The 15,238-nt window shown below is 38.8% G+C and overlaps 1 protein-coding gene across 1 annotated transcript; it reads right to left on the bottom strand.

Moving 5' to 3' along the window:
• Positions 1–10,059: 10,059 nt before the first annotated feature.
• Positions 10,060–12,145, bottom strand: LOC129753520 (uncharacterized). Its single transcript, XM_055749344.1, has one exon. It carries the CDS (start codon positions 11,731–11,733, stop codon positions 10,060–10,062), a length of 1,674 nt encoding a protein of 557 aa, XP_055605319.1. The 5' UTR covers positions 11,734–12,145.
• Between the last annotated feature and the right edge of the window lie 3,093 nt (positions 12,146–15,238).

Raw genomic sequence — 15,238 nt, 5'->3', positions numbered from 1 at the left:
CATTTTTTGATTTTTTAAGCCAATCTACAAAATGAATATGGTTGGCTTTCGAAATTCAACAAGACCCATTTGGCTGCCACCCTAATATAAGTCTAATAAGCGGTCAAATGACGGCAAATATTTGTTGTCGCTAAACCTCTCTTGTTTCTCATCCGATTTACACAAAATTTATAGTTTTTAAAAACTTGAAACGTGAACAATATTGAACTAAAATAATTTATTTTAAAAATAGGCACTTGGAGTTAAAGAAAAAAAAATCGAAAAAACATGCTTCAGAAAAAAAGGCTGTAGATTAAGTTTACACCAAAAAAAATAACTTAGTGCCTTTGTCGGCTGAAGTTAGAAGCTATATGTTGCACATATGGAAATATTTTCTAAAAACATCAATCAAAGTTGTGCACAAATATGTTTTACGCAACTTTTGAAATTATAATTTTATAATCAATATTCAATATAATCTTATATTCAAAAAGCAAGTTGAAAAACCTTGTGTGTTGGATAAAACTTTGATTTCACAAGGTAGTCTATTAATTGCTTTGAACTCAGCCAGAGTATTTGAAAGACTCAAATCTAAATTCTGAAAAAGTTCCTAAGCGAAAACGAAAATAAGTTCTTCTAGCACTGAAAAGAATCCTTACAAAATCTTTAAGAATTGTTATCAAATAACTAAAAATATTGATACAATTCTAATAAAGTTCCTGTCAATTTCTACTTAAATCCTTCACAAATACTAACGAAACTTTAAACCAATCTTACAGAAATCTTGAAGGGTTTCAATAGACCGTGGATGGAATTCGCGTTCTACAAGGAGACTTAAAACAATCTTAATTTTTTTAAACAAGTCCTAAAAGATCTCGTCGAGTTGAACTAGTATTTCAAAGGAATCTTCAGAAAATTCTTACTAATTCTATAAGAACTCAAACAGGGTACTTAAAGACATCTTACTGAATTACTGAACAAGTTCTACAGAAATTCCTAACAAAATTCTAAATGAACCCTTACAGAACTCTAATTAGAGTACTGAAGAATGTCCATTAAGTTTTTGTAGAGTTCTACAAGGATACTAAAAAAATCCATAGAAAATTCTAAGTGAATCGATACAGAAATTCTTATGAAATTATGGTCGAACTGTACAAAACCTATTATGGGATTCCTCACAAAAGTCTAACCCTGATAGATTTCTCATAGAAGTCCTTACAATTCTAAATAAAAAAATCTTACTTTAAGAATTCAGAAGAAGCTCGGCATGCCTTATTGCTTTAATTACAGGTCATAGGCAAGAGTTGACCAAAACCGATTTTTAAAAATTTCCAAAACGTTTAATAAATTTAACAGTATGACCCATAAAAATGCGAAAATTTGTAAGAGCCCAGTTTTGACTATTTTTGAGGATATTTTTTGTGGATGTATTAGCTCTAACCAAACTCAATTGACGTAAAAAATGCAGTAGTACAGTATCAGCTATTGTGAATTTAAATATAATTCTTAGAAACGTCGCTGGTGAACTGGCAACAAAACACAGACTACCGACAATCTAGTACTTCACTTTTCCTAGTCGGAAGTCTTTCGAAAGTCGGAAGTCCGGACTTCCGAAGTAAAATTTAGTGCTGGCGCTATTATATTTCCCAGCTTGTCAATCGCAGCTGAGTGTTCATTGTTTACATTTTTTTTTGGCATATCATAGTCCGCTGAATAACAACAACATTAAGCATGTTCGTTCAATGCTCGTGCAGTATTTGAATGTGTTTGACACCAAATGAAAGTGGAACAATATGAGCCACAATAATGTTTTTTTTTAGGTAGATAAGAGTTGCTATAGATTTATCTTATTTGGAACAGATGAAAAATTTACTGAAAACGAATATATAATTTTTTTGTTCAAATTAAATTTTGTTTTCAGTAAAATCATCAGTAAAAGATTTCTATTTCGAAAAGTCAATGAACAAATCTAATATTCACAGTTAAAAATAAAAATCAACTGTTAAGATTTTTCAAAACAAAAAAGAGAAAATTCCTTATTGCAGGCCATAGGGTCGACCAAAACCCATTTTTTAAATTTCCAATAATTTTTTTGGAGTTTGTTTTTGACAATATTTTTTGTGGGTATATCAGCTATTTCCCAGCTTATCAAACGAACAACTGATTTCTAATTGTTTACGAGTTTGTTGGCAACCTCTGCTCCGCTGAATAACAAAAAACATTAGGCATGTTCAATGACCGCGCAGTATCTAAATGTTTTTGACGCCAAATTCAAATGCAAGTTAAACGATGCCACACACCGTTTTTTAAGGTAGATATGATTATTTATAGATTCATCCCATTCGAAACTGATAAAAAATATTAAGTTTCTACAGGAAAAACGTATCTATACTTATTTTGAGCAAAACCAAATTTCTCTTTCGAAAAATCATTGAGCAAATCTAATCTTCACAGTTCAAAATAAAAATCAACTGTGATGTTATGATTTCTCAAAACAAAAAAACATCAACAAAGCAGACCTACTTCTGTCTCTTAAGCCTACACGGTAAATTTAGATTATTCAGAGACTGAATAATTTCGGTTCAGCTGTCGCATTATGTATGAAGATGAAAACAACTGATTTGGAATCCATCAAAATTCTGAGTTGTTTTCATCTATTGACTTTCAAAGTCTGGAACTTAGCGAAGACGCATATGTTTTCGAACAAAATAGATGAAAACAACTCAGAGAGTTCCAAAACCAGTGTTGATTGTTTGGATGCGATGGTCGGAGACCAGTTGACGAAATAATAACAATAATCAAGGTGAGTGCAACTTTTAATTACATTTACTTTTGAGTTAGAAATTAAGTGGTGTCGAAAGGACAAATACAAAATTTAACAAATTTATCTTTTCTTCCAGAAATCTCTACGGAAGCCATCATTCACTTAACTGTAAGTATAATTTTTTCATAATTTTGAAATGTAAATGATTTTCACCAATGGTGTTTTCTTTTTCCTTGTCTTTTCAGATCAGGTCAAATTAGGCAGAGTGTGCTGGCGGGTTAGCGTATCAAGTGAAACAGCACGTAGATCCACCGGCTGGATGCGGTCAAATGGCCCGGTGGCACTAATTTTTTTGTGGTAAAAATAAAGCCGACCGGATAAAAATGTACGAATCCATCTTCTAAATACACCACACAATCATCTTTTTCTTTTTGAAATCAGAAATTCCATTTAAAACCGCTTCAAAATTTCATAAATTTTTGATTTTTTTTCATTCAGTCGATCCATGAACAAGCCTAAACCACCCTGAACAAAAACAACTCAGAATTCGCGAAAACCCCTACAACTCAGTTTTGAGTTATGCCGCTCTAATCAAAATTTGAGTTTTCCTAGTTTTGGCGAATTTTGAATTGTTTTCCTTCAAATCTGAGTCAAGGAGAATTAGAGTGTAGTCCACACTAGGCAACATGAACTGCGATTTTTGTTATGAGACGAACTTTGTTGTCTGTTGTTGTTGTTGGAAACCTGAGACGGTCTCAGTGTCTCCCGAAGAAAATGGGAGACGCTGAGACCGTCTCGAGACGAACCCGGTATCAAATTTTGAATACGGCGAATGCGCCAAGACCTTTGTTTTGAGAAAAACGCATTCCAAGTTTCAGAAAATAAAATCAATTTCCTATTTAGCTGCGTACAATCATTTTCCTAAAGAAGTCGCTAAAATGCTTTCAAATTGATTTAATTTCATCACCCGATCGATAGATATAGCTTTTCCGTACTAATTACCACAATAAATTAATAAATATAACTGTGGGCCCTTTTACCACAGACTGATGCTCTCATTTTGTTCATTCGCCAAATTGGAGGGCCCTTTTGAATTGCAGAATGACTGTTCGCCTTTTGGATCACTCATTAAAGAAGCAATATTCCAGCAAATTTCGGCTTGAAAGCGGGTCCAAATGATCACATTAACACATTAGCACATTCAACGATCTTATAAATGCTGAATTGTTTTTCTCCTTGTCCTGGGAAAACAAATTTCAAAAACTTCAGTGCCCTTTTTCCATCTCGAAATAACTATTGGCCCTTTTGTTCGCGACGAAATTTTGAGGGGAAATGGGCGAATGAACTGTGGGATTACACACTCATAAAAAAAAGCTATTCGCCTTATTTAAAAAATTAAATTTAACTTCACTAAAATAAGAAAAATTAAAAGGAGATCATATTTTCGGATGTAAAATAAAGAGTTTAACGCATTTATGTGATAATCTGGATTTGTTTACAGTTGGCGCATTCGCCGTATTCAAAATTCGATACCGAACCGTCTCCTAGTGTGGACTAGGCTTTAGCTTAACATTTCTGTTAACGGCACCAAATTGGAAACTGTGAGAAGTCATAAGTACCTAGGTGTAGTCATTGACCGTTTCCTGAGCCTTGGAATACACATCAAAGAGCTGCAAGGAAATATGCAGACATTTTTTTCGAAACAATGTGGTAGCTGTACAGTTGAGAAGTGTTCAGTTACCAGAAGAAAGAGATCGCTGGAAAAAGTTTTCGTATTTAGAACAGACGTACTGGATCCATAAAGAAGTCTTCGATCGTACTCAACCGATTATACGCTCAGAAATATTGCAACCTGTTGAAATTTTCCCTGAATTGGAAGGGCTATTAACGGCTAAACAAAACACTAACCCGGCAAAGGCAAAACAACTAGCCCTGTTTGTCATGAACGCCATGAAATTCACGGATGCTCAAAGTGCTCTATAGGCGTGTGTTTTGAATCAGCAAAACTTCGTCTGTCCATGGCACTGAGCAAAGGAACGAGTATCACTTCGGCGGAATTGATCGCTATTAGAGAAGCCACACGTGTGATTGAAGAAACATCGTTGGTCCGTTCTGTTATCTATACCGACTCCAAGGCGTCATGCATTATGCTGCAAACCACTCACAAATCAAAAGAAAACGAAAGAATTTTGATTGAAATCCTTCGTATCGTTCCCAATATCAAGTTGCGATACAGTGGATCCCCAGTCATGTTTCTATTAGTGGCGATGAAATCGCAGATGGTTTGGCCAAGCACGGTCTTCATTTCAGTTAACATATACGAAAACTATCTAATGTAGAAAGATAGCATTATTCTCTTTAAACGCACCTTGAGAAATGAACAGGCGTGATATTCGTCTCCTAAATCGTTCGATGGCCACACTGGTAAGCAAGGATGAAAATTGTTGACGACGCAAACTGTGACAAGTGCCTTAAACCAGAAACCGTTAACCATGTAATAATGGAATGTCTCAGGTTCACAGCTTTGAGATCACAGTACGACTTTGATGGCAAACATGCAAACATCCAGGATCTCTTCAAATCAAATTTGTCGTTCTTGAACGACCAAAATGCCACTCTGAAGAGTGCAGAAAGGAAATATTGAATGTAGAATTTTTTTTTCATCTTTTCGAACCGAACATGAAATCTTCGCAGTAAACCATTCTACCTTTCACAATTATGGTACTGAGGTATCATGAGAAATGGCGGTCTATTCGAAAAACAAAAATAATTTCAGGTCAAAATATCCGCCATATGCATTGCAGCTTTACCACAGTTCATATCAGTCTGTCAAATTTCAAAGGTAGCAGGAATGGTTGAACAAAGGCTGAAAAAATGATACGTAAACTTCAACTTCTCCCATTAGCTGAACCAAAACTTCATCACACGCTGAAACAGCACTACAGTTTGCCTTTATTCAGCAAGCAAGCTGAAACAGCAATCACGCTTTACCTCAGCTTTTGTTCAGCGAATTGGCGTTTTTAATCAGCCAAAATGTTTGTTGGGCATGGGTTTCAATTTCAGAGGCTTATATTGTGGAGGTAATGCTACCGATCAGATCTCGCATGGAGAGAGTAGTTGAAAACTAAAGTGAAAACATCAAGTGTTTGTTTCTTCATATTTTTATCTAAATTCCTAAATTGACAAAAAAAAAAAGATTTTAAAACGTGTTAACATTACGAAAAGTGTTTTTGAACTTTGATGACAGATTTTCGCATTTTTCTTAATTTCTTCAAACTCGGTTGAGAAATTTAAATTTGAAGTACATTTTGATTTACGTCTATTTTATAAGTAAAGTCTCGATTGTTTTTATTTCAATAAATTTCTTCTTTTTTTAACAACTTTTCTCAAGACGTCAAACCTGTAGTCAATTTGAAAAAGTAATGATGAAAGAGTTGTACAGTTAAATCCGATAGTCTGCAATAACTTTTATCCAAAGGCTTTGAAAACCCCGAAATCTAACAAAAAACATTGAAAATATACCATTGTTCGTCATTTAAATCATCGACCGGCTTAACCCAGTTCAAAACTGCCAACGATTTTCGATGTTTTTCTAGTTAGAAGTGATTCCTACTGCAAAACTGATCAGCTAGTGAAACAGACCAACATTAGTATTCACTATGAGGGTGCGCCTCTTTGTGGTAAATTGTTATGACTATCAAACGATTGGTAGGCAAAAATGCCAGAAAGCCGGTAGGTATTTGATTTACGAGCCGCTATGAAATCGGGGCTCAGTAAATTTTCCCTTTTTAAGCCGCATGTTTTCTACTGCATTTAGAATTATAATGTACACAAGTGCTTAAGGAATTCTTGAACCAGTTTAGGCTTATGGATAACTCCTCAATATTTTGAAAGTATAGTTTAGCATAAGTCAATGGTAAAATTTCATTGAAAAAAAGTTCTCCCAAGAATAAAATTTCTGTCCGTGTATCAAATTTGATCAACTGATAATCATCCGACACCGAACAATTACTCCAGTCGAGCGAGTGGAAGAAAAGCAACCGCCTTACTTACGTCATCTTCGACGTTCACCCAGTTTTTCTTCTCCTTTTAACCGCACAGCAAAACTCGGCTGACTGTCTTCTCGTTATCACTTCTATATCAGCAAGCAGCGTGATTGTAAGCTCTATAGCGAGCCGGTAGCCTGTTGTGTTCAGCTACACTTGACTCAATGCAGGTAATGCGTTTTCTTTTACTTTTATTTTTAGTCCAACGATGAAAGCAGAAGGCAAAAGATATAAAACCAAATTGTACCCTAGTATTTGCTGTTTGAGTTACACGTCGTCTTAACCAGCTTCGTCGAACGGGTCTCAAAAAACAGACATGACAAATGGGTATTAACTTTAACTAGGTACGGATGATGATGAGCTCAGTTAGTTTGGAATTTTTCGGCCCAACAACGGGCGACGCGGCCGGATGTTTATCACATGCGGGTTGCAAAGAAATCGGTCGATTTGCCAAAGTTTCTTTCACTTTTGCTCAGATATTCAACTTTTAAATTTCAAAATTCATCCTGATCGCGAATCGAAAAAGGAAGTTGATTGACCTGGGTCAAAAGTTGACTGGAGGATTACCACAGTTCTGAAAATAGATGTAATGCATCTGAATGCTAACTAAAGGGTGTCCACGATGAAATTGCTCTAACTTTTCAACCGTTCAGGTAAAAGTAAAGGAAAATTTGGGTGGATTTAGTTCATAGTGCATTGTTTACATCCTGCAAATTTCAAAGTCCTGTGATCAAAACTCGCGGAAATGGAGTCGAAAGAACAGCTCGAGCGTGATAAAATCTTGCGCATTCATCACGAGAACAAGGATCTCTCGCATCGTTCCATCGCTAAAAACGTTGGGAATCGCGAATCCCACGGTGTTGCGTATGCGGTTCGAGGAACGATTGATCACCGATCGGAAGCCCAGAAGTGAACCTAAGCCGAAGTTTAGTCCAGAAGGCCAAAGGTAAGCTACAAAAGGCCCCTAATCGCCACGAGAAGCAGAACAAGTCCGCCAAAACCCGTGCCAGGAAGTTGTACCTCAACATGCTGACGAAAGTTGAATGCTGCATGCATCATGGACGACGAAACATATGTGAAGGCCGACTTCAAACAGATCCCCGGCAACCTGTTTTTCACGGCAAAGGATAAGTTCAGCATTCCGGAGCATGTCCGCACTCAGAAGATGTCCAAATTTGCGAATAAATTCCTGGTTTGGCAAGCCATCTGAAGGCCCACAACCTCCCAACATACTTCTGGCCGGATATGGCCTCATGCCACTACTCCAAGGACGTGCTGAAGTGGTATGCGGACAATAAGGTTAATTTCGTGCCGAAAATGTTCAACACTCCGGAGCTCCACCCCATCGAGAAGTACTGGGCGATTATGAAGCAGCACTTTATTAAACGACCTAAGATAGTGAAGACAGTCAAGTAACTGAAGAAAGTATGGGTTAACATGCAAAAAACGGTTGATTCACAGGTTGTGCAGAATCTTATGGCCGGGGTTAAGGCCAAGGTGCGGGCATTTGCGTATGGACTGTAAATAAAATGGTAAAATGAAGTTTGACAGTTATTCTTCCATCCCTGAAAATTTGATGGCAATCGGATGAAAACTCGAATTTTGCGAATCAATTTTGTGTGTGGCATTTCATCGTGGACACCCTTTATGAGCATTTTCAGAACCAAATTTTAACTACATTTCCAAAATTTCTTCCAACAAAACAAATGCAATCGACAACCACCTTAAGAGTTACGTAGCAAGGGCGTTTTTTGTTTAAGGAAGTAGCAAACTACCCCCTTAGAGCCATTAATCTGCAGCAAACCACCAGCGCGATCCGAGAAGCGCAACACGAATTGCGCAACTGGCGGCGTAGTTTTTTGCTTGCTTACTGTTTTTTTTTTCATTTTCAAATTACGCGCTCCACGTGGGCCATTCTCCTCCTCCTCCATTTGTTGATGATCTTCATCTACGGCGACTCTACGAAAAACTTGCGCAGCAAGAAGAAAACAACCGATTATCGCCGCCTCACCTTTTTTTCTATTTCAATTTTCATCCAAATGGGTGCACGCCTCAAAGTGTGATTATTAAGGGGGTGCTTTTGAAATTGATAAAAATGTAAATCAACCTGACACCCCTAAAAAAGTTCAAAACGGTGTAACCGATGAGGGTGTCACGGTGGTCTTCAAAAACAAAAAAAAAAAACGCCAAGAAAAAAGGGTTGTTCGGAAGTAACCCGCGTTCGTTGTTTTCCGAACACAAAAGGCGATCCCGAAGTGATCGCCGCGAGAAGAGAAAATCGCGCACGAGGTCACACGCTTGGTGCGGCGGAAAATTTTCCTTCACATTTTCACGATTAAACATCGTGATATTGATATTGAGCTTGAGCAAAGATCGTGCGCCTGCGTTCTGTTTCTGTCTCGAGCGAGAGATCGGTCGTTTTGCTACAATTCATAAACGACTTCACAAGAACAGAGTAGACGAGCGATGATGATGACACCACAAATGGAAACGATCGCGAAAGCGCGATCGTCGTCGTCGTTGTTGTGTGTTTACACAGCGAAAGGGAAGCGAAAAACTACAACCAGAGCACAGGTTTGGTTTTTGGGGCCGCACGGCACGGCGAGAGCACCTCGTTTGTTGCTTTTTCGCTGCTGTTGCTTTTGTTGTTAATGGTTCGCGGTTCGTGGTGATGTTTTCTTTTCTTGGATTTTCTCGGGAGGTAGCCCGAGCCAACTGGCAACCAAAATCTTGGGGCATCTTTGTGTGGGTCGGACCGACCGACCGAAAAATGTACCGTTCTTCGCTTTGCAAACTTCATTTTCGGGTGGAATTATTTTTTTTGGAAAATTTCCTGCCCTAAAAATAACACACGTTCTCGCACACATTTGACTGCGATGTGCATTTTGAACGACTTTTCTGTTTTGGGGGTTTAACGGCCAGTTGCCAGATCCCTGCAACGTTACACGATTTGTCTATGTATCGTGTGACCAACATCTTTTAAACAAGTCTTGGTGAATCTCGTTTTTAAGCTTTTTTTCCTCAGATTTAAGCTTTTTTTGCCTTGAGAGCATAGGAGATGAAAGCTCAAATCTGAAGAAAAAAGCTTAAATCTGTCAAAACGAGGGGAAAAAGAGGGGAAATCTGAGAGATGTGCTCCACACGGTTTGTATAACGTTGCCGGGAAGTGCCAGTTGCCTGTTTGCTTTGAATCTTCCGAATTCCTCCTACCCGTTTGATTTGATTTTCGGAGGGGGCAACTTAAAAAAAGGGGCTGGCGAATTTTACGCCTTAGAAATCGTTGGAAAAACTTACCCGTTTCAACTGTGTTTTCATGATGTTATGCAGTTCGTTCCGGATGATGTTGAATTTCATCATGGTGTCGGAGCTGAAGATGGATCGTCCGAAGGCCAGTCCCGGGTAGTCGGCGCACCGCTTCTGCCTCCGGTGTTCTCGCTCGGCGATGACCTCGGTCCGCTCGCTGGTGCAACGCAGTTTGGCCCACTCGGCTGCATCCGGATCCGCCTCGTCCAGCCCGGTTGGTATGTGATCGTCTTCGTTGGCCGCACCGTCTCCGGAAGCCCGTTCCAGCTTCGAGATGTCCCCCGATGCCGCCGTCGAGGAGCGAACCTTTTTCCGCTGCTTCGTGCTGCCATCGGCGTTGGTGGTGGTTTTAGAAGATTTTTTACTGCTGCCGGATGACTTTTTCCGGCTGCTCGTCGTCGTTGCCGCTGTGCTGCTGGAATCATCCGAGGACGGACTCTTTTTACTGCGCTTAAGCTTTTTGTTAATTTGTTTGACTAGCTCCTGACCGCTGGACGGTTCCTCCAGCTTGATTTCCGACGGACTTTTGCTTCCCTCATGGTTCTGCTGCTCCTTCTCGTAGTCTATCACTATTAGCTTGCTTTTGGGTATGCTGCCGCTGCTATTGTTTAGGTCACTACTAACTACTAGACTATTGCTTTGTCGTTGTTGTTTTGGTTCCTCGACGATAAGCTCGTCATTCTCAGCCAACCGTGGTATGCTTTTACTTTTACTATCTGGGTGAGGGTCTGCCGCTACTGCTTCCTGGTTCAGATCCTGGCCAACAACAATGGAGCTATTATTATTTACAAGATCATCAACATCATCATCGTCGCTGCCATTCTCATCGTCGATTGCCATTGGCGATTGCAGTTTGCCGTCCCCTTCGGTGACATTCTGACAAAGATTGCCATTCTCGTCATTGTCTGTGTTTACCAGCCCGCTGCTGCCATTATTGTTGCCACCGATCCCGAGCAGGGCCAGTGACGACGACGACGAGCTGCTACTAATACTGCCTGCTGTTCCGATTCCTCCTCCGCCAATTATTATTCCGCTAGCATTGATGCCACCGCAATCGATGGCTCCTCTCAGGGCTGCAATCACTTCCTCCGCTGGAACGTTCGATTTCCTGTTGCCCCCGAATCTCGGATGATGCTGGTGACCCCGTTTCCTGCCCGATCCTCCGCCACCGGACGGAACGGGATTATTTTCGCACATTTCACCACTAGCAACCGCTGCTGCTTCTTCAACACCACCACCATCGGCCGACAAACTTGCCAAACTTGTCGATCTTGATGATATTTTTTGGTCTTGGTCTTGTTTTTTGCAGCTCTCTCCTTCTGCTGCTGTCACTGCCAAATGAAGACGTCTAACGGTTGTCGGGTCCGCCTTTTGGTGGCGCTGCTTTCTTCGCTTTGCCACAGTTGATTTTACTACCCGGGTGCGATCACAGTCTACCAGAGCTAGGGGCGCTCTCTCGTGGCAAACACCTCTACTACTGCTAGGGGCCGCAGCCGTCGCCGGACGGTTGCCGGTTTGACTATTTCGTGCCTTCCTCGAACGTTTTCCTCCATTCGAGCGTCCTTCCGATACCCAGCGATGCTTACCGTTGAAACAGTTCGAGCTGCGCTTCCGATTGCCATACGATATCACTCCAATCATCGTCTTTTGTATTCTTGCATTCAAAATAAATAAACTATATATTTTGACTAGAACTAAAACGATGTTGCTTTGTACTTGGATTGTAACGAGACTTCAATAATACACAACAGGGTTTGGTTTGCAGATTGCAAATTATACTTGGTTCGGTAACCCGCAAGTGCACCAATAATTTGTTTTTCTAATTTGATTATACAATTTTTATTCGCGTGTGCGGAGCAGCACGGGATGCGATTTTCACTGCATCCCGTCTCTTCCAACAATGTGCCGGATAGTCGGACTTATCTCATGAATGAAACTCCTTCGCCCCGAGGATGACTTCCACTCGTGATCAGCCGGCGGCCGGCTTCTTGTTACTACAACTACTACTAACATTTTCTTTCTACTTTTTTCCTGGTGATGACCCAAGCAGCAATTTCCGTCGCTGCCATCGGAATGTCGCTTTTCTTCTTTCTTCTCTCGGGTGCCACCTCCACTTAAGTAGCATTAGTTTTCTCGCCTCGGGTGCCGGTGTTATCTCCCGAAAAAAACAGACAGTCAGCCGGCGTCACCCATCGATATCGCCAATAAACACTGTCGTCAAAATGCGCCGCCCACGTTAAAATTAGCCCGGTGATGAGATGATCGGTTTTGCTGAACCGGCAAATTTTCCGCTTTTCCGGGCAGCAAATGTTGCCTGATCATTCATTCCAATCACAGCTGGCCATTATGATTGCTGGGATGTGTCATCCCAGCAGGCCGAAAAGCACGTTTCGACCAACCGAACGCGCATGAACGATGACGCCATTTTCCCTTTTTCAAACGGCAACCAAAACATACTCGCACCCCGAGCAAGTTCAACTTTATAAAGTTCTAAAAATATCTTATTCCAACGGATCGGATGACTCTTCTCTTCCTACAGGGGACCAGACAAACTCAAAATCGTCGATGATCACATTTTTTTTTTCGTTGGTTTTTCATACGAAATAATAACGGTTGCTAGGTCGCCGCCATTTTTGCTTCGCAAAAATGCCATCCCACACTTAAAACGCAATCAATCTCAATGCCAAATTATGCAACTTCAACAAAACAAACATTAGATAACAACCACCCCTTTGCGTTGATTGCAGTGCGAGATGCACTCAAATTTGCTTTGTATCTCGTTGTTGTATTTTTTTGTCATTGTTTCTAAAAATACCAACCCAAACCGATCAAAACCGTGACAGCAGCAATCTAGGACGCCATTTTGATTGGTGCAGCAGAGACCGCATTTTTGCGAGAATTTTCTGAACACACATTTTTTTTTGGTTTTCGGTTTCGGTTTCTTTCCCAAAGAACAAAACAAAAAAATGAGTGGACAGAAAATTAAATTTTCTGAATGAAAACGCTCAAGGGCATGTTTGTGATGCGTCATCCTCGGTGTGTCACCGGAACGAATTTGGCACTTCTGCAAAATTTTATTTGTGACGGGTTGTGACATTTTCGGTTTTTTTCTTGTCGCTACGCCACTCATTTTTAGTAACCTTGTGTGAGAAGTGAGTAACGTAATGAGTAGGTGGCGCATATGTCAATCAATCGTCGTCTTTCAATGATGATAACGCGACCGTAACTGCGCTGATTGAGCAACGGCAAGTACCTACAAATTACATTCATTATTTCGAGGTGTTCACGGACAGATGGAGCGTGTTGAGGACTATGACAAGACTTAGTAACGTGAAATCGTTTTCCTTTTTTCGATTTTTACCTAGTTGATGTCCTACCTAAATTATTATCGGTTAAAAGCAGATCTTGCCCCTAACTTAGCTACTTAACTTGGTTAAATACGATGAAATATAAAAAACGTTTAGTCTAAAAACATCTCAGAAAATATAATTTTTTGCAATAATAATTTTCTGGGTTAGAATTGAAAAATAAAAGGAAGCTGGACATATGGTCTTGTTACCGATCCCATTGAAACAATTATTTACGAGTGATGCAGCCAGAACAGAAAAATCCTTATCAGATGAATGTAATTACTAGAATTTCTCTGTGCTAGAATTTCAAAGCATGTTTAACATTTAACATTTTTTTCATTTCTTTCATTAGGTTCATTATGATGACATTAACATTTCAGCTGTTTTTCGTGCAACGCAAACAAAAATCAATTATATCATAGGAAAAAATAAAAAACTTAATTAACAATTATTTCGTATCTATTTTTTTATTAACAAATTCCAATTCAACAAATTAAAAAAAAATCGGAATAAAAAAAATCTGAAATCCAAATAAAAACTAAAAAAAAGGGGATCAGATTATAAAGTAAAACCACAAAACGAATCAGAATCAAAAATTAAAATCAGAAATCACAAATAAGAATCAAGATCGAAAACAGAAAACAGAAATGAAAAAAAAAATCAGAAACAGAAACCTTTTTTTAAGATGATTTTTCGGCTTTCAGTCTGTTCAAATAGGAAAATCGACTATTTATTTAACGTTAAATAAATAGTCGTTTTTGCTATTTGAGCAGACTGAAAGCCGAAAAATCACCTTAAATTCAAGTAACAGTCGTTAAAAAACATCGGAAACAGAAACCAGAATCAGAAATTCGAAAAAAGAAACAAGAAATCTGAATCCAGAAATAAAAAACAAAAATCAGAATCCTGAAATCAGAAACAAAAAAATAAGAAATCAGCAATCAGAAATCGGAAATCTTGATTCTGAATATTATTCCCAAACTTATGCTCTGAATCTAAACATAAGTTTGAAGATCGACTGAATATTTTGTTTTCCCTGGAGAAATTCCGGCTTTCAATCTGTTTTAGAGCAAAAACGATTTTTTTTATGTATCCAACGTTTCAATTCGGTTTGGACCTGTTTCATGGACTAAAATTGCATTTTATAATTATTTTTGGCCGATTACAAAATTTTTGTTGTGAGATGTTTACCTAAAAAGTGTGAAACAACATAAACAAAAGTTGTAAAATGAAAACAGTGCAAAAGTTTCGGATTTTATTCGAGAAAAATTTAACAACAATAAAACGACACTTTTTTGGTAAACCTCTCACAACAAATATTTGATAATCGGCCAAAAATAACTTTAAAAAATAATTTTTAGTCCCTGAAGGAGATCCAAAATGGATTGAAACGTTGGATACACAAAACACAAATCGTTTTTGATCTGAAAGTGACTGCAAGCTGGAATTTCCTCAGGATAAATTCTGAATCTGAAATCTGAATCTGAAATCTGAATCTGAAATCTGAATCTGAAATCCGAATCTGAAATCTGAATCTGAAATCTGAATCTGAAATCTGAATCTGAAATCTGAATCTGAAATCTGAATCTGAAATCTGAGTCTGAAATCTGAATCTGAAATCTGAATCTGAAATCTGAATCTGAAATCTGAATCTGAAATCTGAATCTGAAATCTGAATCTGAAATCTGAATCTGAAATCTGAATCTGAATCTGAAATCTGAATCTGAAATCTGAATCTGAAATCTGAAATCTGAATCTGAAATCTGAATCTGAATCTGAAATCTGAATCTGAATCT

The sequence above is a fragment of the Uranotaenia lowii genome, chromosome 3 (genome assembly GCF_029784155.1).
Source record: "Uranotaenia lowii strain MFRU-FL chromosome 3, ASM2978415v1, whole genome shotgun sequence".
Classification (NCBI taxonomy): Eukaryota; Metazoa; Arthropoda; class Insecta; order Diptera; family Culicidae; genus Uranotaenia; species Uranotaenia lowii.
Note: the sequence above shows the minus strand (reverse complement) of the source record. Positions and strands in the feature narration are given on the sequence as shown.

What these genes read in the sequence shown, in the direction of transcription:
- LOC129753520 (XM_055749344.1), bottom strand. Translation starts at nt 11,733, where the DNA reads ATGATTGGAGTGATATCGTATGGCAATCGGAAGCGCAGCTCGAACTGT.